The sequence below is a fragment of the Cucurbita pepo genome, chromosome 8 (assembly GCF_057944985.1).
Source record: "Cucurbita pepo subsp. pepo isolate OVF chromosome 8, ASM5794498v1, whole genome shotgun sequence".
Lineage (NCBI taxonomy): Eukaryota > Viridiplantae > Streptophyta > Magnoliopsida > Cucurbitales > Cucurbitaceae > Cucurbita > Cucurbita pepo.
The window spans coordinates 11,622,297-11,644,654 of record NC_141805.1 but is presented as its reverse complement, the minus strand read 5'-3'; the positions used below and the strand labels follow the sequence as shown (position 1 = coordinate 11,644,654).

Below are 22,358 nucleotides of genomic sequence, written 5' to 3'. Positions count from 1 at the left end.
TATCAAACATATTTTGATTAAATATGTTGCTTGACTTGCAATAAAGTATCAATTTTTCATGATATCCCTAATGTCACATTAAATTAACCATGCTTCATGGTTCATTATGACATCTAAATTATAAACGCATTAATGAAATTGGATGGAAAATGAAAGTTTGAAAGTTGGAGCCCACGAAAGCTTATGGGCCCATGTTCTTTTTACTTAATAAACAAATAAATATGTTTTCAAATATTTTTTTTTTTTTAAATACTAAAATTTAAATATTAAATGAAGAAAAAAAAAATGTAAAAAGATTTCATTTAATGGGTGGCTTTTGGTAAGTAGGCAGAAGCCCCATAATTGTGTAGGGTGGGTGAGGTGAGCTCAAGGGGCGAAGAAGAATCACAGCCACAAAATCAAAACCTAAACCAATCAAAACACGATTTAATTTTTGGTAAGTTTTTGGTTCTCCCCGATATTGGGTCACATACCACATTGGTCGAAGATAAGAACGAAACATTTCTTATAACAGTATGTAAATCTCTCCCTAACATATGCATTTTAAAACTCTGCAACTGACATCATTACGTAACGAGTCAAAACGGACAATATCTACTAACGATAGGTTTTTGGTTATTACAAGTGATATCAGGGCCAAACACAGGACGCTGACACCAAAGGAGGTAAAATGTGAGATCTCACATCCCCCACGTTTTTATAAAAGTGTGGAAACCTTTCTCTAAAACATTTTTATAAGAGTTCACATATCACTCGGTGTCTGGCTCTGATATCATTTTGAAATTGTTTTTTTATGCACATCGCTCGGTGTCTATTATTTTCTTGCGACAATGATCATGCTTTTTAGAATTTTGCAAGTAGCATTAAGTGATAATGTTTTTTATGCACATAAATGTCATTTTCGTAAACAACAATATGAGCTTTTTAAATTTTATTTTCAAATTTCAAATTCCTCTTTAACGAATTATCACATGTAGCTTCCCTCCATTGGGACGGTTACGAGCCCAAGAAAAAGGCCCACCAGATGATATTGGGCCCAACTAATTGAATATCAGAAAGCCCAGATTCTAATTGATGGGCCTATTCAAATTGAGCCCATTTTTTATTTTCTCAAGTTTCCTAAACTGCCCTCATCTGCACCATCAAAGGTCCAGTCCAGATCCATTCCACTTCCTCTACAGCTCCTGTACTCATTTTATCTTCGTTGCTGACTCTCGGACTCTGAAACTTGATCTCTTTCGCGTTTCTCAGCTGTTAAGAACCTTGTATGCTCCAAATTCCTTCGAGCATGGCGCTCCACACATCTAGTTTGTGCTGCAATGTGAGTACTGCTTCGCTTCTTTGATCTAATATGAATTTATTTTGTTCTTCTCTTTCTACTTTTCATCATTGATGTTATTTTCAAGTGCATTAGCTTTATCTTCTGTAATTGATTTATATGTGTTCTTCATTGTAATGAATTGTCTCTCGGTTTAATTTTTATTTTATAAGCTTTATCTGGATCTGGATGTCAATTTTTAAATAGTTCGGTGATGTTGTGATTTTCTAGGGTTATGTTACCTTTATTAGCAATCGGAAGAGCGTGCGTTGTTCACAGAGTTGTGAGGTGTTTCATCATGTTCCTTCAGCTCTCCCTAAGCAATATGATATTGGCTTGGTTAAAGCATCTACAGGAGGATGCGGATTTCTTTTTCCTTCTATTCCTCGTTGTTTGGGTTCAACAATTGGAAATTTCAGTAAGTTTCATCGAATTTTTTCCATTTCCATGAGCTCTGATCTACTGCGTTTAAAATTTGTTTGAGTTTCCGTTTCTTTTATGAATTGTACATTTTCGAGCCAGTGCAATGTATCTCTAATATAAGAATGGATAGACTAATACAGATATACAAAGAATTTTGTATAATTGAACTTTGAATCTTGCTCCAATTTCGTCAGTAAATCAGCATTTTGGTAATATCTAGCGCAGGGCCCTGTAAACAATCTACTAGGATGCTATCATTTCGACCTTGTCAACTGAAAGCCGAGAATTCGAGCAGTGAAAGCATTACACTCGATGCAGAAGCCTTGAAGCAGGACCTGCAAAATGCCATTGCAGATGAAGACTACGCCAGAGCTGCAGAGATCAGAGATACCTTGAAAGCTCTTCAAGAGGACAGCAAAGCTTCAGTATTTGCAGCCAATGCTAAGTTCTACGAATCGTTTCGGAACGGGGATCTTGCAGCAATGCAAACTCTTTGGGCACGAGGAGACAGCGTCTGCTGCGTGCACCCAGGCATGAGGGGGATATCGGGATACGACAACGTTATAACCAGTTGGGAGTATGTATGGGCAAATTATGAGTTCCCACTGGAGATTCAGCTCAAGGATGTTGAAGTTCATGCTAGAGGGGATGTTGGATATGTTACATGTGTGGAATTGGTGAAGACGAAAGGTAGCAGTTGGGGGGGACAGTTTGTTACCAACGTGTTTGAGAGAATTAATGGTCAATGGTTCATCTGTATTCACCATGCCTCACCTATAGATTTGTAATATAGAAACATTCAAATGCTTGAAGAAGATTCATGTCTCAGTTCGCGTTGTCATTGCGCTTGCTGAGCGCTATAATTTTAAATCGACCGACCAATCCAGACTATTAGTTCAGAAACTAAACTTTAGGGAAGGAAAAAAGTTGTGTAACAATGTCTAATATCTCCACTCTATATATGCTCAAATGTTATTTTCTTTATACAAGGATGGTAGCGCAAAATTACTTGGTCGCTTGTCCAAGGCACTACAGACTATTCAAAATGGAGGATGAACGGTTAAGAAGGGACAATATTCAGCTCCACTGCAAAGGAAGAATCTTCAGTTGCGTTGCTTGGTAGTAACAAAGAGCAGACTAGTTATACCCTTCCAACGGGAGAGAGAGGCGGGTTTGAGGCATATCTAATACTAGCAAGCTGTTTTTCACGGACTGTGTCAATTCCATTAGAATTGGGAAACTTCATCATTTTTTCCTCAGGTGCAAACTTGCTTGCTTCTGAGGGATCTTCTGGTTTCTGCCCATTTAAAACTGCAACACAGATGAAGAACGCCTGTAACATAGAGATCGATGAATCGAAACGAACTTCAAAGAACCCACCCTTCAAGGGTGTCATACTGAACACGGGTTTATCTTCTTCGTCTCCCTGAAACAAAATGGACAGCCAGGATATTAATCGATGGAAACGACGAAGTCAATAAAGTGTTCATAATCAATTCTTAAGTTTTACCTGCACATGAAGTTCGAGGCACTTGGTGATCGGACACGCCTTGGATGTAATTACTTTGTCCGGAATGGACAGTATACGCAGTTTGCAACCAACGTCCCAACCACCACAGTCACAAACTCCGCCAGATCTCCACCTATTGATCAATGGCGAAGGCTCTCCGCTGCTTGGTGATCCATGAACAGCACCCGGAAGTATTATTACAGCATCATCCTCAGACAAAGACTTCATGCAGCTCTCTATCAAAACGTTACCACTTTGTCGCCCATCATGTTTCGAGTTTTCGGTAGGAATCTTTAGAACAATGGCTGCAAGTTCTCTGTTTTTCACTATGATTGCTGATTCACGATCTCCCGGCCTCATCTCAACACCAAACAGTACAGATTCTCTTAATATATATTTACCATTGTTGTGTTCAGTCGATTTACAATCAGAATTCACTTTCATCTGCCCAATGACATTGTAGGCATAGCCATAACTTCTATCCCTATGCCCTGGTCGTATCCAACCACCGGTCTTTCTTTTTATTTCATTAACTAGGTAGAATGTATAGTTCTGCCCTGATTCATTCTTCCCAGACGGGGTTAAATCTTTAGCAGTGGCTGCAAGAATATTCCTGTTGTTATCCACCAATAATTTAAACAAGGGAAAACCATTCTTCATCGTAAACTGTAAGAGGGCTTGCATTGGGGACTCATTATGCTTCTTTTGGTGAGTGCTGCCAAGACCAGTTGGCCAAAGGCTTACTGAGTTGACGTTTCCTTCAATAGGATGGTGAGAATTTGAGGATTTATGCTTCAGTATTGGCTCTATCAATCTTCTTAAAGGGCTAGACCTAGTTCTGTTATGTCCATTTACCTTCTTTCTATCCGAATTGTCTGAGCAACCAGCATTTTCAGAAATCACTGGACCAGATTTTGGAATAGTGTGCGTGGAACTTAACTGTGGTATGGTCGAGCTCTCCTTAAAACTGAAACTTCTCCCCATCCGTCCTAAGCTGAAGCTCAAACGACGAATTGGTGAAGGATGCCTACCTTTTCTAGCTCCTGAATCAGGGGTTTTATCTACTGATCTCTCAAGAGTATCAACAAGGTCGTCGGAATGGGTAGGCTTAATAACTGGGGAGCCCTTTTCTATTTGTTTACCTCCAGAAGGACTCAAACTTGGCTTCTGATTTGAGTAAGGGAGCACTTGGGATGAAGAACATGAAAGTTCTGCGCTAGTATCACAGACCATAGAATCTTGCATTCTGCCCCTCATGGGTTCAACGTCAGCTAATGAAGGCAACGGACATGAGTATGGAATGTCTGAACCACATTCAGAAGAGAGAATATCCTCTGGAGAAAATATCTCTGAATAAGTACACGAATTCACATCTGTCATGTTCTCATCAAATGATGTTCTGGAATTGAAGGGCAGAAATCGTTCGTCTAAATCCTTAGGCTTCGGTTTAAGTAGGGGATTGACATCTTGCTGGTAACTGAAATAATTGTAAGGGAGATCAGTATCTGTGCACTGCTTCCCCTCCCTCTTCTTTGTTTCATAATTTTCAGCATTAATATGATCCTTCGAAGCAAGTGATATGTCATAACTCGATTTTGATGGCATCTCTCCTCTTCCTAAAACCATTTTCTCATTTGCTTCTTTTCTCTGGATATTTGTCTCAACGGGCTTCTCAATACTATTGTTCATCAAACCAGGTGATGTGTGAAAAGTCGATTTTGATGGTCTCTCTCCTATTCCTAAAACCATCCTCTCGTCTGATTTTTTCTGGATATTTGTTCCAATGGGCTTCTCTTTCCTATGATTTGTTTTGCCACCCAAAATATGTGTACTTTTAGGACAAGGCGACACTCCTGAATGTCCCATGGGAGAGGAAAAATCCACCATTTCTGAACTCATCTTCCGATCAGAACGCTTTGTCCTTTCTCTTTCATGCACCATGTTTGAATCATTTCCCCCCGATGAGGATGATGTACAAGTCCTTTGTATTCTTTGCCGCCCCTTGATTGCACTCTTTGAACCACTATCAAAATCTAGGGAACGACTGGCATTCCGGACAGAGGTGACACAATGAGAACGCTCCTCCTTAAGTGATGGGATCAAACCAGACTGAAGTGAAGAGTGTGATTTATCTGATCTTTCACTGTGAGTTACACGAGGGAAAGTAGGCAGTCCAGTCCTCTGTTTTAATGATAAATTACTCCCACTGCACAGTGCATCATCTTTACCTTTGGTTGGACAACGCGTCTGTTTGTGTTTCCAATTCTCGAGTCGCGTCCAATCTAGAACCCCAACATTCAAAGCCTTCCCTTGGAGATTTTCACCTCTCTCTGCACGAAGGAGATAACCTGGCAAGTTCGACATATGCCTAACAAGCTCGTCTTCTCCAATTGAACTCCCTTCGACGCTCTTACCCTGCCAGTACATAGAAGATTTTTCCCGAGCAATGTTGGTTCCCTTCGTTGACACAAAATATAAATCGGTACGTGGTCGAACAGAACCTTTCATCTTTAACTGCTCTTGTCCTGTTGGACATGGACACCGTTTTGAATGGGGCAACACGGCCACCTCCTTCCCAATCCTTGAGCTATGTCGATGGCTTGAACTCCTTCCGAGCTCCAAGCTGGATCCCATACTACAGCAAGCACTGAAAACTAGTACATTATTAAACGATGTCAGAAAGACCAGGATGATCAACCGTGCCTTATTTAACTTACAATTTCAGATGCAAAACCAAATGGCACTAGTAGTTCCAAATTTAGTTATTCCAGAATGATTATTACCGCGAACATCCACAGTTTCCAAGGTTTTTTTAATTTATTTATCAGAAACAGCATCCTCGCATACCTAACTCCTCTCATCTACCTATAGATAATCCAACAAAAAATTGGTCATATTTTCCCCTAGTTCACCCCTTTTGTTACCACATTGAGCAATCTTTTAAGATTTAAACAAAAATAGAGCACATGAATTGAAGTCAAAGCAGGAAAGTTCACAAATCTAAAGATTTCCCCAACTCTTATACAAACTACTGATTCCAAGCACCGGCTAGCAGCTTCAGAAATCGAAGTAAACAAAAATCTACATGACGAAAAGGAAAAGAAAAAAGAGAAGAGAGAGAGAGGACTGCAGTTTCTTCCAGATAAAGACAAAAAACCTGAAATAATTTACATAGTCAGTGAGCAAACATTGCTATTTCTAGAGAAATGGCGAATGTCACTATTATCAATCAACCTCAAGCCAAAACCAACCCGCAAAAGAAAGCAAAACATTCTCAATCCTTGAGCCTGCAATTCCTCCCCAACCAAACAAAACAGATAACAACGAAAAAGAAAGCAGAATCAAAATGTAGCATGGAGAAAGAGTAAGAAACATACCTACAGAAATCCAGGAAAATGCAGGCTCATAAGAGGTATATGGAATAGGATCACGCGAAACTCATCGATCCCGATGAAGATCCGAAGCGTGATTACGACTGAACGTTAAACAGAGAAAGAAGATAAAAATAAAAAAGAAAGAATAAAAATCTGGTAATATGCTGTGGATTCTAAGCAAAGCAAGGAATTACAGCAGCAGTGAAGAAAGAAAGATAAAGAGAGAAACTGAATCGGCAATGAACTTACCATTCTTCTCGGTTTCCGTCCGTTTCCTCTGCTCGATGCCGGAGAAGAGAGAAGAGAGAAGAAGAAGAAAAGTCAGCAATTGCAGAGACAAAAACAAATACAGAAAATCAGAATTAAAAAGTCTCCATCTCTGGACTCTGATAGTGAGAGAGAAGAAGTTTCAGAATGGAAGAAAGAGAGAGAGAGAGAGAGAAATAAAACGCACCGTTTCCCTTTTATTTCATCCATCAAACGGTGGAAAAGGAAACCTGCTAGCCTACAAATTCACCCACTATCGCCGGTCACACTCATTCAGCGATTAGTGGGACCCACTACACGACTTATTTCTTTATCACGAATCCCTAAGCCCAATGGGCCCTACTGGTGACGTCAGCAGCTCTCTGCTTTTGTGGACTAAACATTTGTTCTTTTCTTCTTCTTCTTCTTCTTCTTTTTTTATTTATTTATTTATTTATTTATTTTATAATTAAATTATAATTATAATTATGATCTTAAACTGTCCCACTAAGATATAATTAGCATGCAATTTAATTAAGGAAATTGAAATTAGCACTTAAAAGAACGTTTTCTAAAAATAAATAAATAAATAATTAAAAAGAATCCAAAGGCCTTAGTAAGAACAAGAGGGAAAAAAGTGGTCAAACGGCCGAGCACTTGTCTTTCAATACCGCTCTTTAAGCAACAAAATCTCTTTTAATTATTAAAGTTTATTCCTTCCTCCCCTCCCCACTACTTTTTCAATCTCTTATCTTAAATTTAATTATGTAATAATCTTTTATAAATTTTATTTATTTATATGTTAAAAAAGCTGTTCATATAGTAATTAAATAAATACGTTTTTTTTTTTTTTTTAATAATTGATTGAATTAATTAATAAAGAGCATGGATTTCGGTTAATACGCTCCAAATTTGACATTATTGTCAAATTAAAAAAATATAAAATTATTGAGAAATTTTAAATGTATTTCCCTCGTTTCGCGAGAATCTTTCACTATTTCCTTCTTTGTCCTTTGCCAGTTCAATTTATTCTCCCTATTTTTTGCACTTTCACACTTTCACTCTTTGCCCTTTTTGGTACAAATTTTGAAATATATGCCATTTATTTATGAATAATAATAAAAAAATACTTTTCAACTTTTTTCTTTTATTCCAAATATAAATATATAACAGCATTTATTTTAGTCTGAAAGTGGATACAATTGTTTGACTTTTAAATTCTGAAACTGTTTGGTTGGTTTAATTAGATTTTAATTCTCAATTAAGTTCTTAGCTGTAGTTAATTAGACCATAAAGATTTGTAATTAATTCTTATTAATTGATGAAAAATTAGTGAATGTCATTAATTTAATTAATTGAGATTTACTTAAAAAATTTAAAATTAGAGATTTAAGGGTAAACTAGGCACAAAATTCAGGAAAATGGGCCGTGACATAAACCTAGAAGATTCACAGCCCATCGGCCCAACGACAACTATATGGCCAGGCCCATATGAATTTAAGAACCTGAACCATCTTCTGTAATTCTGAAGTTGAAGCAGAGCTCAACAGGAAAACAGAAATGATCGAACAAATCGAAGTTCTCTTATCAGAATTATGTTCTTCCGATTCGGCGCCATTGGCGAAATTCTCTACCAACCTATCTGGAATCCATTACAAGAGATCAACGCTGAAACGGAGTCCTGCAAGTCACCTTCGGAACAATATGAGAGAACAGATTCAGGAATTGACTTGATCGAGCCATATTTAAAAGGAAAAATTCACAGAATAATCCAGGTTATTGCGACTTCCACCAACAATTGAATCAGTTCCGTTCCAGAAATCCTTACCTAATTTCCTGTAATCATCCTCCTCCTCCACCTATAAATTCAACTCCTAATCCGAATTTCACCTGGAAGCAAATCAGTAAGTGTTTCCACTACAAATTTCCTCCTATACTCGAGATTTGATCAGATAATGTCGATTCGTTTCAACAACTACTTCCCTACTGATCGCAAGGAACGCTACTACGTTGAGGATCGCCCCTCAGGCGGCAAGTCCGCTGAGGATTGGAAAGGGCGCTACTACGTCGAGGATCGACGCTCGTTCGACAAATTCCCCGAAGAACAGAAAGAACGCTACTACATCAAGGATCACAATTCTTACGATCAATTCCACGAGAAAGACGCCCTCGTCGGTCCCTTCCGTACTTCCATGGCTTCTAATTCCTCCGCCATGAACGCTCAGATTGATTTCAAGGAGACTGCCGATGCGCACGTGTTGAGGCTAGAGCTTCCCGGAGTGAAAAAGCACGAAGTCAAACTGGAGATTGAAGACAATGGAGGCCTCTGTATCAGCACTGAAATTAGGGCTGAGAAAGAAGAGATAAGCGACATTTGGCGCCGTGTGGAACGAAGCAGCGGAAGATTCTACCGGCGTGTTGTTCTACCGGAGAGCGCCGACGTGGATAAGGTGAAAGCGGAAATGAATAACGGAATACTAACAGTTACAGTGCCCAAACACCATTTCAAGAAGCCGATCGCCCGAATCGTCCAAATCTCTGGCCATTAGAACCGACAAAAGTTTCAGTCCTACACTGCAACTGATAGAGATGAAGCCCTACTAAAATTTTAAATAATAACGCTTTTTATTTTACAATCTGAAAATATAATTAAAAAGAAATAATGTTATTACTACTATGTCCTCCTTTGTTTTACAAAGAAAGAAAATCAATGAAGGTTATATTTGTTAGAAAATCAATCCTACGATATTGTCTGCTTTGAGTCTAAAGGGCTGCCCCAACTAAGTTTCACTAACCTCCCCTTAATCGAGTCCGAGGCTCGACTTCTTTATTCGACATTTGAGGATTTACCAATCTATTGTGGCACGCTCGGATATCATGTTAAATTAACACGACTGGATACCCACTAGACCTCTCCTTAATCGAGGCTTGACTGCTTTTCTTTTTTAGTCCTTTGTTCGACATTTGAGGATTTGTCAATCTATTGTGGCACGACTAAGTTTAGGGCATGACTCTAATACCATGTTAGACGAACACAACTCTCCACAATGGTATGATATTGTCCACTTTGAGTATAAGCTTTCGTGCTTTGCTTTGGGCTTCCCCAACAGGTCGTACGAATAGCGAGAGTATTCTTTGATTATAAACCTATGATTCTTCCCTAAAATTAGTAGACGAGGGACTTTCATCATTCAACAATATTTATTTCTTTTCAGTTTGGAGTGATCTTTTATTCAACTAAAAAAAAATAATACTATTTTCAATTAAAAAAACACACCTGATAAATTATAATATATTAAAGAAATCAAAATAATATTTATTTCATTTATTTATTTATTTTTATGACATTAAAGATTAACAAAAAGAGTGTGTGACATCTAAGATATACTTTACGCTAGCCGCTGTTGTCTACCCCTGCACAAAAAAAAAAAAAAAAAAAAAAAAAAAAAAAAAAAAAAATTAACCATGTATTTGTAACGGCTCCTATATTTAAATAGTAAATTAAAGTAAATCACAGATTTTACCAAAAAAAATATTATATAAAAAATTTACACAAAATATAAAAACTTGTCAGAAGGTAGAATTTAATTTTCGCTAATATTATATATATTCGAAACCTTTCGTTCCAGCAGTGAAGAAGATGTTATTTCGGTCTTAACTTTGCGCTGGAGGATCGCTTCAAGGCGAGTCATGGAATCTGAATGACGTAGGCCACAACTCCATTTACACGCGCACGTGCATTTCACACGCATTACTTTTCAATAGGCCTTGTCCAAACAACCGCAGTGAACCACACGCGCTTTTCCAGATTTAAAACCCCCCCCCCCCCCCCCCTCCCATGGTTTCGCCGAAAACAGTCCTCGTTCAAAAAAGTCCCGTAGTAAAGGAGCAATGATGGCTCTGAAAACGACGTCTCACCACAACCTCGGCGCCGTGCCGCCACCGGCGGTGGAGACGAATCCCGCCACGACAAACAATGCTGGGAAGACGGTGGTGCATAAGACATTATACTGGGGCCATGATGCTCAAGTCCTGTTCACCGGCTGGCCCGGTACCAACTCCGCTATGTACGCATTGGCGGTGATTTTCGTGTTCGTTTTGGCGGTGTTCGTGGAATGGCTTACTTATTTAAACTTCATGAAGCAAAGCGCCGACAATGTGTTGACGGTGGTGCTGCAGACCGCGATACACGCAGTACGTACTGGTTTGAAGTATATGGTGATATTATCAGTGATGTCGTTCAACGGCGGGATCTTCCTGGCGGCGGTCGGTGGCCACGCAGTGGGCTTCGTTCTGTTCAGAGCCCGAGTCAAAAGAAAGGCCGAGTCAGATTCCCCCAAGCCCACTGGACCATTAACATTCTAATACGAGCCTAGCTCATGCGCACCTTTCCCTTTATTTTGGCATCATATCAATAAATAAATATATATATTTAATTTTAATTTGTTTAGAGCCATATTTATTTAGTCATTTTACACCATTTGAAGGGCGGTGAGATATTTGTGTAGGCAGGTAGGTCGGTCGGTGGAAATAGAGGGCGGGAAAGTCAAAAAGGAAGGAAGATGCTGAAAATTAAGGGGGAAGGCATTGTGATGAGATGGAATCGAGGACTTAAAAGACGAGGAGCGTGCGCGTAGATAGCCATCCGTAGTGCGCGCCATGTGCGGGTTCTTACGTGACAGATGACCACATTAACGCCTCCTTCATCCATCCACACGCCCCACTACGCCTCCCTCCACTTTCTCCTCATTTTCTCCCATTTAGTGCTAAAAAAGATCTAATTTAATTCACCCAATCCATCCTCCACTAAATTTCATTTGTAAAACCCATGATCTTCCACTAAATTACACTAACGTGGGACTCACTCCCAGGGTTAGCCTTGAATAAGCTCGCGAGGGTTAGCCTTGAATAAGCTCACGGGGGTTGAAGAAGGGTGAAGGGGTAGGCAGGGCAGATAAATGGGAGATTCTTCCATCTTAAGCAAAGTATTATTCTCTCCCAATCAAACTCCTTATCCATCCACATAATTTCAATTAACCAACGGAATTTCATGCTTTAACTAATAACTATGATTAGCATATAGTAATACAAAATTAATGAATACAGCAAATGGGGAGGGAGGGTGGACTTGTGAGAGTCTGAAAAAGGTGCCACCCAAGGCCCCAATGCAGCAGCACATGGGCTTTTATGGAATCTAGAATTTCTTTTATTGACACAAAAAGAGGTGGAAAATACACTCTGTTTTCTGGATCCACCCTTGTTCTTCACTTTGACTGAGTGACCTTAGTCCCTCACCCAAACAAAAAATAAACTAAATCACTTGCTCTCTTAACTTATTTTTGTCTATTCCTTCTCTAAATCTAACCACAAATATCATAATATCTTCATCTTTACCAATTCTGTACTGTCACAATCCCGAACTAACTTTCTATAGTGACGGTTTAGTTTCAGTAAGTCCATTCTTGGGGAAGCTTGATTTCATGCTCTGTTGCTGCCTGCCGACGGCTGTAGCGTTTTTGATAATTTGCACCGCGGTTGAATTGCAGCCTCAGGAGGACATCTACAACACAAAACAAGAGCATAACACAGAATTAATCAGATGGTGAGTGATTCCTGTGTTCATAACCATTAGAGGGTGGATTCTATTTTACCGTTATCTGAATTGAATCGTGCGGCGGCGACGGGTTGAAGATGGGGTTGACTGCAAATGTCTTCGAGGTTAAGATTCAGGGCTTGCATCACTCTGGCAGGAACCAACACCGTAGGACAATCTGTGGGTCGAAAAGGGAACTCGTGATTTAGTTTAATTCATTACCAAACATAAATTCGTGTAAAATTGGTGAGGTTGAAGAATTTAATGCCCTCTTCCTTTACCAAACTGTTTCCATATGAGCATAATTAAGCTTTTAGGAAGATGAAAGGAGAAGACGGACCTGGCTTTCTTCTCTGTTGAGAATGAGTGGCGGTATGGCGAGGCAAAAATACACCAGTTCCAGCGCATTCCCTTTTGCCGCCTGGTGTTCCAACAAACAGAGCCCTCGTACCGGCGCCCTGCGGCGGTTGACGCCATGGAGATGACGACAATCCCCGACCGCTCCTCATTCCGTTATGAACTATTTGATGGATCTGTTGTTGTTGATACCCTGCATGATAATTTATCTGCTCAGCGACGGTCAGGTTTTGTCGCTGCATAATTTCCTTCTGTTGTAGATGCTGAAACTGCGAAAGAATATTGAATCCAATAACGAACCGAAATAGACGGCTAATTCAACAGAAACACAGATCTCAATTGAAAAATTAATTTAAATCGCACAAAGGAGTTGAGATGAGAGATTTACTTGCATAGCCTGCAACTGCTGGTAGAACCCGGTATCGGAGCTCGAGTTCTTCACTGGAACAGAAACTTGAGGTGTTCCTCTGTTTTGATGAACAACTCCATGATTCTCCGTCATTCGCATCCTCGCTACTTGTCCTGCAGCCGCATGCAGCAGATCCCATGTAGCCGGCGGAGATGGAACCTTACAATTGCTTTTAGGACTTCCTCGACTAGAACCTTGACTACAGCCACTACCACTCCCCATATCGCAGAGAGTCGACTGTGGAGATCCAGCCAAAACTCTTTCCTGAAAAAAAAAAACCTAAAGATTAGACATAAAATTAACAGAGCAACCATCAAAAATCAAATCGAATCAGCTTCGAGTTGAAACCTTAGCATTATCAGAATCAAGACCATCATCAACGGTGGAGCGAGCCATATGAAGAGTCAATCCAGCGACAATATCCTCCAGATCACTCTCCGTCTCACTCGAACCCTTCAACGATTCAGCAGTAGAACTAAAATCCGAAAATCCACCAAAAGTCCCAAACTCAAGCGGAAACGACGGCCGTCCAGACTGAAAAGCAGTCGAACCGAACGAATTCCGGCCATTGTTCTTATTAGTAGCAGAACTCTCTTGGTCGTCATCATCGTCAGAAAGAAACTGAGGAGGAAGCCAAAACTCGCCGTCGTCTAAACTCTCAGCCATCACCACCGACCAATTACAACACCAAAACGTTACAGTAAGGAGAAAGAAACAGAGAAAACCAAGAAATTCTGAAACACAGAAGAGAATCGAAGAAGATGAAGGGAGGCAGAGATTTAAAAGAAAGGGTTTCTTTATAGCAAAAAAAAGGAAACGAATTTTAATAGAAAAAGGAAATAAAATAAAATAAAATAAAAATAAAAATAATAAAAATAAAAATAAAAATAAAAATAATATACACATAATTAGAGGGGCAAGGGGCGAGTGTAACTACGTGCACCTTCATTTGTAAAGCGTCCCTTCCACAAAGCTTGCGCCAGTTGGCGTTGGCGCCACTGTTATTAAATTTTTAATTTTTTAAATTTTAAATAAATAAATTAAATTAATTAATAATAAAAATGACGTAGCGGTAGTAGGGCCCATATAGGAAGTAAACCTAGGGTTGGCGCCCAGTGGTAACTGTCATGTAACGTGAAAATAGGCAGCCGCACTGCAGAGGTGAGGTTAGTGTACCCCACCCTAACCGCCTTTTACTTTTTACTTTTACTTTTACATTACAGTTAAAACAAAAAAGTAAAAAGCATAATAAATTATAACAAAACACAGTGACGGCGTACGTTAGCGCAGGTCAAAGAAAGTACAGATTCCAGGCAAAACTGTAATTAATTGTAATGAATTTCATAAATAGGCTCCCAAAATTAAATATATTTTCATAAGAGGAAAATAGGCATAAGAATTTAATTTATAATAAATACATATTTATTTAAAAGGAAAGCCGCATGCAATATTTGTACACAAAAAAACTTACCTTCAAATAATAACCGCGTTGTATTAGCCAATCAAATCCAATTAGTAAATATTATTTACAGAAAATAAATGTAATTATTTTTATAAAATACTTAAATTACAAGCAACATACATAAAAAAGAAATCTTTTGGCGAGATAGCACGAACACACTGTGATTCTTCACGCAACCGAGTTTCTAATAAAGTGAATATGAAAAAGGGAAAGAAAATCAAAATAAAGAGATAAATATAAAATAAAATAGAAAAAGGAGGATCATTGGATTCGGTATTAATTTTGGTATTAATTTTTAAAAGCGTACAAGAAATATATTGTGATATTTTTTTTAACCTATAGTACAAAAACTTACCTTATGAATTAATTTTATGTATATATGTTAAAATAAAATGAAATTTAAAATACAAATGTTTATTATTTATTATATTTTATTCCTAGGTCCATCCTTGTCTTATTTGTGTTGTGGTCAATGACAAAATTAATTAAACTAGGTCGTCAGCCACAACCACGTGTTCCGCCATCGTCATGTTATATTTTTATTCCTTTTTTCTAATTAATTTTTTTAAATTCAAGTGGGAGTTTAATTGGGCTAAAACGGTGGAAATTAAATGAAATACCCGCCGGAATTCGGGGGGAATTAGCGGGTAATTTGATGTTTATGATTGGGTCGGTCGGGTCGGGTCGGTATCGGGTTTTGGGCTCATGTGAAAAGTGAATATATTTCTCTGTCTTGCTGGCTTCCAACCATCACACATGAGGGATATTTTAAAAATATAAACAATTTCAAAATTTAATAAATATTTTATAGCATTAGATATGACTTTTTTGTGCTATTAGTCTTCTTCAAATAAATAAATAAATAATAATAATAAAACAGTTACTGCAAGATATATAATATATATATCTGCACCAAAATGTGAACCAGTGAGATCTCACGTTAATTAGAAGCGAAAATTAAGTCTTTTTATAAGGTTATAAAAACCTCTCCTAACAAACTTATTATAAGATTGTGAAGTTGTTGGGGGACATGTAACAGACCAAAATAGATAATATCTACTAAGGTGACTTAGATTGTTACCGATGGTATCAGAGTCAGTTGTTAGGTGATGTGCCAATGAGTGGTCTTAGAATAGATTGTATCTATACATAATAAGATAATATACTAATTTACTTGTTTTTACTCTAATTTTTTTTTTACTATGGATAAAAGAGAATCTACAATTTATTGGTTTATTACCAAATCTATAATTTACTGGTTTGTTATCATGTATCAAGTCTCTGTAATTCTCATTATACACATCTATAAATATATGAGATAGTCCCGTATAAGTAACAATGCCACTCAACTTACTAGGTGGGACTCTGAGATAGAACGTGAGATCTCATATCTGTTAGAAAAAGAAATAAAGGAGAAACGTAGTCGGTTAAGGGAGTGAATAGTAAGATTCTACACGGAAAGAGGAAAACAAAATGAAAAACTTTCTGGAACAGACATGTTTTAAAACGGTAAGATGGTAAGATGATTTTAATGCGAATCCAATTCCCAATTTTGGCGTCATAGCGTTGTTTCAATTTCCCACCAGTCAAACTATGTAGTACACCACCTACCATTTCATTAATTCAATATAACCTTAAATCCTCGTCTTCCTCCTCGCCGCTTTAGTCTGCAACGAATTTCTCAAATCTCACCGACACTCGTCTTACAAATTAAATACTATTATTTAAAAAACATTAAATTTATTCTGGTTTGGTTTCGTAGAATTTTGAGACTGACGGTGGCCGACACATCGTACCATTGCGTTGTTACTTCCGTGTTTACTGCAATGATTGAACGTGTTTTCGGATCTTCCTCGTCGCCGACATCCATGTCTATTACCGGACAACTCTCCTTTTCTTAATGGGCTCGGAAAGCCCATTTGAAAAAAGCCCAATGTTTGGGCCTTAAAAAGAAAAGCTCAAGGGTATTACAGTCATTATAGAAAGGACAGCACGGGAAGTTTCTGGGTAGATGCCTTTTGGGTTTGTCTCTCTAAACAAGGCATCTAAGGAATTAATTAATTAATTAATTAATTAACTAATTAATTAGGAACTAAGCTCTATATCATGCACGTGATAAGCACGTGGATTACAACAATGAATTCCAAGATTTCCGTGCCGCGCTTGGCTCATTACTTGCAGCCATTTTGAAGCAATCTGCAGGTCCGCACAGAAGAAGAAGAAGAAGAAGAAGAAGAAGAAGAAGAAGCAATCCCAGAAAGCACAACAATGGTGAAGGATCGGAAGATCGGAGTGGCTGTGGATTTCTCCAACAGCAGCAAAAACGCTCTCAAATGGGCGATCGACAACTTAGCCGACAAAGGCGACATTCTTTACATCATCTACGTTAACCCTAAATCACTCGATCAATCCGCGCCTCAGCTCTCCGCTGAATCCGGCTCTCGTCAGTAATCAACCTAATCCTTCTTTGTTCTCTTTCTGTTTTCACAATATCTTGACAATCCGGTTGCGTGTTTGACAGCTCTGATTCCGTTGTCTCAGTTTCGAGAGCCTGAAGTGTTGAAGAAGTACGATGTCGAAATCGACATTGAAGCCCTCGATATTCTCGACACTGGCTGTCGACAGAAAGAGGTAGCGATCTTGAATTTGCGACGCCTTGTTTAGTTTTCAAAGCATAAGTATAATGGATTAACATCGAAATTAACCTGCGATTTTAGATTACGGTTGTGTCGAAGCTTTACTGGGGAGATGCGAGGGAGAAAATTCTGGATGCGATTGAAGATCTGAAACTCGATTCTCTGGTAATGGGAAGCAGAGGACTGAGTACGATCCGAAGGTTTGTTTCCTTTTTCATCTTGTTGGAACGAATCGGATTTTGTAAGAGATGAACAATTGGTGATGTTTATTTTTTGTTTCTGGGAAAATAGGATTCTGCTTGGGAGTGTTAGCAATTACGTGATTACGCACGCTCCTTGCCCTGTGACAGTGGTGAAGGATTCGAACTTCAAGCATCATTAAGGCGTGAAATCGGTGATTTCTGGTTCGGTTCATTAATCCATTGATGTTGTTTATTTTGAAAATGCTGTTTGTGTTCTTGAGAAAACCTTGATGTTCTTGTTTGGAGAATAATAAAATGTTTTCGATGTTTAAGTTGAATCCATTGCTGGGGATTAGAACATTAATAATTGGTTGTTAAAATATTTTAAGCTAATTGGATAAGATTAGGGGTCAGTATTATTTTATTCGAGAGCTGTCTCCTCCATGTGCTGTGTTTTCATAAGAACAAGTCCCTTGGCGTGATGCTTGTCCCAAAGTATAAAATCTGCTGACCATTTCACAAAAGTGGCCCAACGAATTGGATCCCATTCCTTTCAAGAAATTAATCTTATCCTCAAATTCAATTTCACCCAATTAACTTTTTTTTTTTTTTTCTTCTTTTTTTCTTCTTCTTCTTTTCATATGACTTGATCCATTCGGTTTCAAACGCTTCATCTAGTGGAGATTTATTTGGACATTCCCTTTTAAGCTTTTGCTAAAGGTTTCTCAAATGCATATAGTAGAGAGGGAAGAGCTTTTTGGGCTTTTACAAGGTTTAAAACGTGTTTTCTAGAAATAAGTTTCCACACCCCTATAAGGAATCTTTCGTTTCCGTCTAACCGATGTGAGAACTCACACTGTCTTCTCACACACCCCTCAACTTTTATACCATTTGTAATAGTCCAAGCCCACCTGAGATCTCACAATTCACCCACTTAGGGGCAGTGTCTTCTCAACTTTGATACCATTTGTAATAGTCTAAGCCCACCACCGCTAGTACATCTTATTCTCTTTGGATTTTTACTTTAGGCTACCCCTCCCCGCTCCCATCCAAATGGGATCTCACAGTTCTATTCGTTTGTATTTTTTATGGGAAAATTAATCAATTCATTCATACAAGTTTTAAATTTGGGAGTGAATCACTTTATTGTATTTATTAATGATTTAGAGCTATTTTCACTCGCTTTTATTTGATTTTGAATAAAATTATTAATAAGTAGAAAAAAAAAATTACTATCTATTTGCATATTTAAGAATATGTTAAAATAAATATTAGTTAAAAATTTGTATAATTTGAAAAATAATCCCTCAATTTGGCTTTGGTCTGAAGCGAGCCTCAAAATCAGGCACCAAACCACCGCAACCAACGCGAGCCATCTGGGAAGCCTCATTTGGTTGCACTTCCGGGCTCCAACCAACCAACAAACCAACCATCGTACTAATAATTAAAACGGACTACATTCGATCATATTGGTTTGATGATCCGTCAATTGCAAGACTAAACCTTAATCACCTTGCTTAAGTCATTTAATCTCCAAAGTAAAGCAACCGTAATTACTTTTAATGTAACATTGCCGTAAATCCCAATTCATTTCTTCCCATTTTCACCCATCAATTCAAATTCCGGGACCAGAGAGCAACACTTTCAAACCCCATTAATGGAGAAATAGGCTCTTCATGAGTTGAAGCAAGTTTTAATAATCATTTCATCCTCCACTACACGCATATAAACTACAAACTTACCATGCTTCTTCTTCTAACTTCCCCCAAATGGACTTGATTTTCACCCACCAAGAAGAGACACAACCTGTTCCAATTACCAATCATTCGCTTAACCGCACTGCCTCCGATCGTTTCAACCCATTCTTAACTCTCAGCTGCTGGGTTTCCAAATCTTCTCAAAAACTGCGTCATAGGGCTCGATTTTCATCTGGGTTTTGCTGCGGAGGGATGGAATACAAGGGAATGGTGGTGAATAACTCTACGTTTTGTTCTTCCCCTGTTTTTCTTGAACAAGTTGCGATCCAAACTGGAGAGAAATGCGATGGGTTTGGTGATGCACGTAAGGTGTTTGATGAAAAGACTGGGGTTGGGGAAAGTAGTTTAAGTGATTCCAGTTCTGATTTGTTGTCATCGGAAGCAACAGGGCATGAACGGCAGAGCCATGAGGAAGAGTCGTCGTCGTCATCGTCGTCGACTTTAATGGGGTGGCCTCTTCACCGGACGGCGGCTGAAGAGCGCAATTTTGACGACCGTCAACTTGAAACACAAGTGTCACCAGTGTCAGGTATGTCTCTATTTACATCCAAATTTATAAGTAGTAAAATATTTGAACAAACTTGTAATTGTGGGAAAATAAGAAGCAAAAGATGAATTTGGTTGAATTTGATGTGTTGTGGGGTTGCAGAGACAGAGATGATGAAGGAGAGGTTTGCAAAGCTGCTACTGGGAGAAGACATGTCAGGGTGTGGCAATGGAGTCTCTACTGCTTTGGCCATATCTAATGCCATCACCAATCTCTGTGGTATGCCCTCTCTTCATAAATTTTCATTACTTTTATACAAAGCTCTCATGCTTTGGTCGTCCAACATGAACTTGCAGCCACTCTATTCGGACAACTATGGAGATTACAACCTTTAGCCCCTCACATAAAGGCAATGTGGCAAAGAGAAATGGAATTGCTGCTCTCTGTTACCAACCACATCGTCCAACTGATACCCATTTCCCAAACATTCCCAGATGGAACCAAACTCGAGGTCCAAATTCAATACACATTTCTTAATCATCTCTTTTCCCAAATCCCATCATGATCTTCCTTCTTTGGCTCATCAGATAATGACTTCCCGCCCTCGTTCAGATCTCTACGTCAGTCTCCCAGCTCTTCGTAAGCTAGACCACATGCTGCTCGTAAGTGCTACGTATTGATCTTTGTATGTAAATTTGTTGGATGATGAAAGTTCCACGTCTGCTAATTTAGGGAATGATCATGGATTTATGATCAAGGAATACTCTCTCCATTGGTATAAGGCCTTTTGGGAAGCCCAAAGCAAAGCCACGAGAGCTTATGCTCAAAGTGGACAATATCATACCATTGTGAATAGTTGTATTCGTCTAACGTGTTATCAGAGCCATGCCCTAAACTTAGTCGTGCCAATAGATTGGTAAATCCTCAAATGTCGAACAAAGGACTTCAAAAGAAAAAGAGTCGAGCCTCCTCAAAGGCAATGACTAAGACTCCAAAGGAGTCGAGCCTCGATTAAGGGGAGACGTACTTTGTTCGAGTGGAGGTATTGGATGATGAAAGTCTCACATCGGCTAATTTAGGGAATGATCATGGGTTTTTAAGTCAAGCCTCGATTAAGGGGAGACGTACTTTGTTCGAAGGGAGGTGTTGGATGATGAAAGTCCCCATCGGCTACTCTTTCCATTGGTATGAGGCCTTTTAAGGAAGTCCAAAGCAAAGTCAGGAGAGTTTATAATCAAAGTGGACGATATCATACCATTGTGGAGAGTCGTGTTTGGCTAACAAAATTAAATTTAAATTTGGTGTCATTGTGCAGGATATATTGGATAGTTTCGTTGACTCTGAGTTCTGGTACGTTGATCAAGGGATTCTAGCCGCCGCCGACGCCGATAGGTCTTCCTCGCGGCAAGAGGACAAGTGGTGGCTTCCGATCCCCAGAGTCCCGAGTGGATCAGGCCTCTCCGAAGCTGCAAGAAGGCAGCTGCAGCACAAGCGCGACAGCACTAACCAAATTCTCAAAGCTGTCATGGCTATCAACTCCCTTACTCTGGCCGACATGGATGTCCCTGCTTCATATCTGGAGGCAATTCCAAAAGTAAGCCAATTTTAAGTTTACAATCACTTCCCTTTCTGGGTTGAGTCTCAATTTAAGCATTAATCAATTTCAGAGTGGACGAGGCAGCTTAGGAGAAGAAATTTACAGGTACATTTCATCGGACGAATTTTCCCCTGTTTACGTATTGCAATGTCTAGATATCTCCTCCGAACACCAAGCCGTGGAGATAGCCAACCGAGTGGAGGCCGCAATGTACGCATGGCGGAATTCATCACGTTCCACTTCAAAATCGTCATGGGAAATGCTGAAAGAATTGGTAGTGGATGCAGAGAAGAGCCAAGTATTTGCAGAGAGAGCAGAGTCCTTACTCTTGTTCCTCAAACAACAGTTCCCCAATCTCCCTCAAACCAGCCTAGACATGAGTAAAATCCAATTCAACAAGGTCCAATTATCTCAATTTCCCACTTCAAATCTTCTACGAACACGATCTGAATTGGGTTGGTTTTGTTTCAGGATGTGGGGAAGGCCATTTTGGAGAGCTACTCAAGAGTGCTGGAGAGCTTGGCGTTCAACATTGTGGCTCGTATTGACGATTTGGTTTATGTGGATGATCTGACGAAGCATTCCGATCAAATTCCGGGGCTTTCCCAACTGGGAGTTAGTGGTCGGATTCAATTCCCGGTGCCATTTTCCAGCTCCCCGTTCACCAAACCCAGTTTTTCGGCTGTGGATCTTGTTACCCTTGCCAAGGGTGGAACACGATCGCCGATTCACAAAGATATGGTTCAACAACCAGAAAAATGTAAGTAGAACAGAGGACAAGATTATTAAATTTTAAAGATTGTTCGTGTTGGTGGTGCAAATAGTGCAAATATGTAACATAATCTTTGTAATACAGATTTTAAAGGTTCACTTCTAGACACTATCACGCGGTGAGATTTGTTTTCTAACATCATCGTTATCTCACTTCTCGCCATTTCAACTCATATTTAATGTAGTCGGTACCTCATTTTAAACCCTATTCAGCTTTTCATGTCATATGATCTTCG

At 39.1% G+C, this 22,358-nt stretch overlaps 7 protein-coding genes across 9 annotated transcripts; 5 read left to right on the top strand and 2 right to left on the bottom strand.

The window, feature by feature from the left end:
- Positions 1-1,180: 1,180 nt before the first annotated feature.
- Positions 1,181-2,569, top strand: LOC111799999 (Nuclear transport factor 2 (NTF2) family protein). The gene is made up of 3 exons (XM_023683568.2): positions 1,181-1,321; positions 1,550-1,736; positions 1,967-2,569. Exons 1-3 carry the CDS (start codon positions 1,268-1,270, stop codon positions 2,527-2,529), a joined length of 804 nt encoding a protein of 267 aa, XP_023539336.2. The 5' UTR covers positions 1,181-1,267; the 3' UTR covers positions 2,530-2,569.
- A 99-nt stretch (positions 2,570-2,668) lies between these two features.
- LOC111799998 (uncharacterized) lies at positions 2,669-7,059 on the bottom strand. Of its 3 annotated transcripts, none has more exons than XM_023683561.2 (4): positions 6,875-7,059; positions 6,629-6,726; positions 3,252-5,905; positions 2,669-3,167 (listed from the first exon to the last, which is right to left on the bottom strand). In XM_023683561.2, the coding sequence occupies exons 3-4, from the start codon at positions 5,883-5,885 to the stop codon at positions 2,883-2,885; spliced, it is 2,919 nt and encodes a 972-aa protein (XP_023539329.2). In that variant the 5' UTR covers positions 5,886-5,905; positions 6,629-6,726; positions 6,875-7,059; the 3' UTR covers positions 2,669-2,882. The 3 variants fall into 3 exon arrangements, with proteins under 3 accessions (XP_023539329.2, XP_023539331.2, XP_023539335.2); XM_023683563.2 differs by having other exon boundaries at positions 3,252-5,898; XM_023683567.2 differs by lacking the exons at positions 6,629-6,726; positions 6,875-7,059 and having other exon boundaries at positions 3,252-5,666; positions 5,753-5,892.
- A 1,737-nt stretch (positions 7,060-8,796) lies between these two features.
- On the top strand, positions 8,797-9,609 carry LOC111800000 (18.1 kDa class I heat shock protein). Its single transcript, XM_023683569.2, has one exon. It carries the CDS (start codon positions 8,827-8,829, stop codon positions 9,418-9,420), a length of 594 nt encoding a protein of 197 aa, XP_023539337.2. The 5' UTR covers positions 8,797-8,826; the 3' UTR covers positions 9,421-9,609.
- A 1,156-nt stretch (positions 9,610-10,765) lies between these two features.
- LOC111800992 (copper transporter 4) lies at positions 10,766-11,236 on the top strand. Its single transcript, XM_023684939.2, has one exon. It carries the CDS (start codon positions 10,766-10,768, stop codon positions 11,234-11,236), a length of 471 nt encoding a protein of 156 aa, XP_023540707.2.
- Positions 11,237-12,008: 772 nt separating this feature from the next.
- On the bottom strand, positions 12,009-14,025 carry LOC111800546 (uncharacterized). Its single transcript, XM_023684296.2, has 5 exons — positions 13,579-14,025; positions 13,210-13,494; positions 12,805-13,090; positions 12,523-12,642; positions 12,009-12,431 (listed from the first exon to the last, which is right to left on the bottom strand). Exons 1-5 carry the CDS (start codon positions 13,894-13,896, stop codon positions 12,319-12,321), a joined length of 1,122 nt encoding a protein of 373 aa, XP_023540064.2. The 5' UTR covers positions 13,897-14,025; the 3' UTR covers positions 12,009-12,318.
- A 2,822-nt stretch (positions 14,026-16,847) lies between these two features.
- Positions 16,848-17,848, top strand: LOC111800547 (universal stress protein PHOS32). The gene is made up of 4 exons (XM_023684297.2): positions 16,848-17,135; positions 17,214-17,323; positions 17,410-17,528; positions 17,620-17,848. Exons 1-4 carry the CDS (start codon positions 16,961-16,963, stop codon positions 17,708-17,710), a joined length of 495 nt encoding a protein of 164 aa, XP_023540065.1. The 5' UTR covers positions 16,848-16,960; the 3' UTR covers positions 17,711-17,848.
- A 918-nt stretch (positions 17,849-18,766) lies between these two features.
- On the top strand, positions 18,767-22,259 carry LOC111800543 (rop guanine nucleotide exchange factor 7). The gene is made up of 7 exons (XM_023684291.2): positions 18,767-19,796; positions 19,917-20,033; positions 20,111-20,265; positions 20,342-20,416; positions 21,070-21,348; positions 21,422-21,751; positions 21,823-22,259. The coding sequence occupies exons 1-7, from the start codon at positions 19,280-19,282 to the stop codon at positions 22,117-22,119; spliced, it is 1,770 nt and encodes a 589-aa protein (XP_023540059.2). The 5' UTR covers positions 18,767-19,279; the 3' UTR covers positions 22,120-22,259.
- Positions 22,260-22,358: the final 99 nt, after the last annotated feature.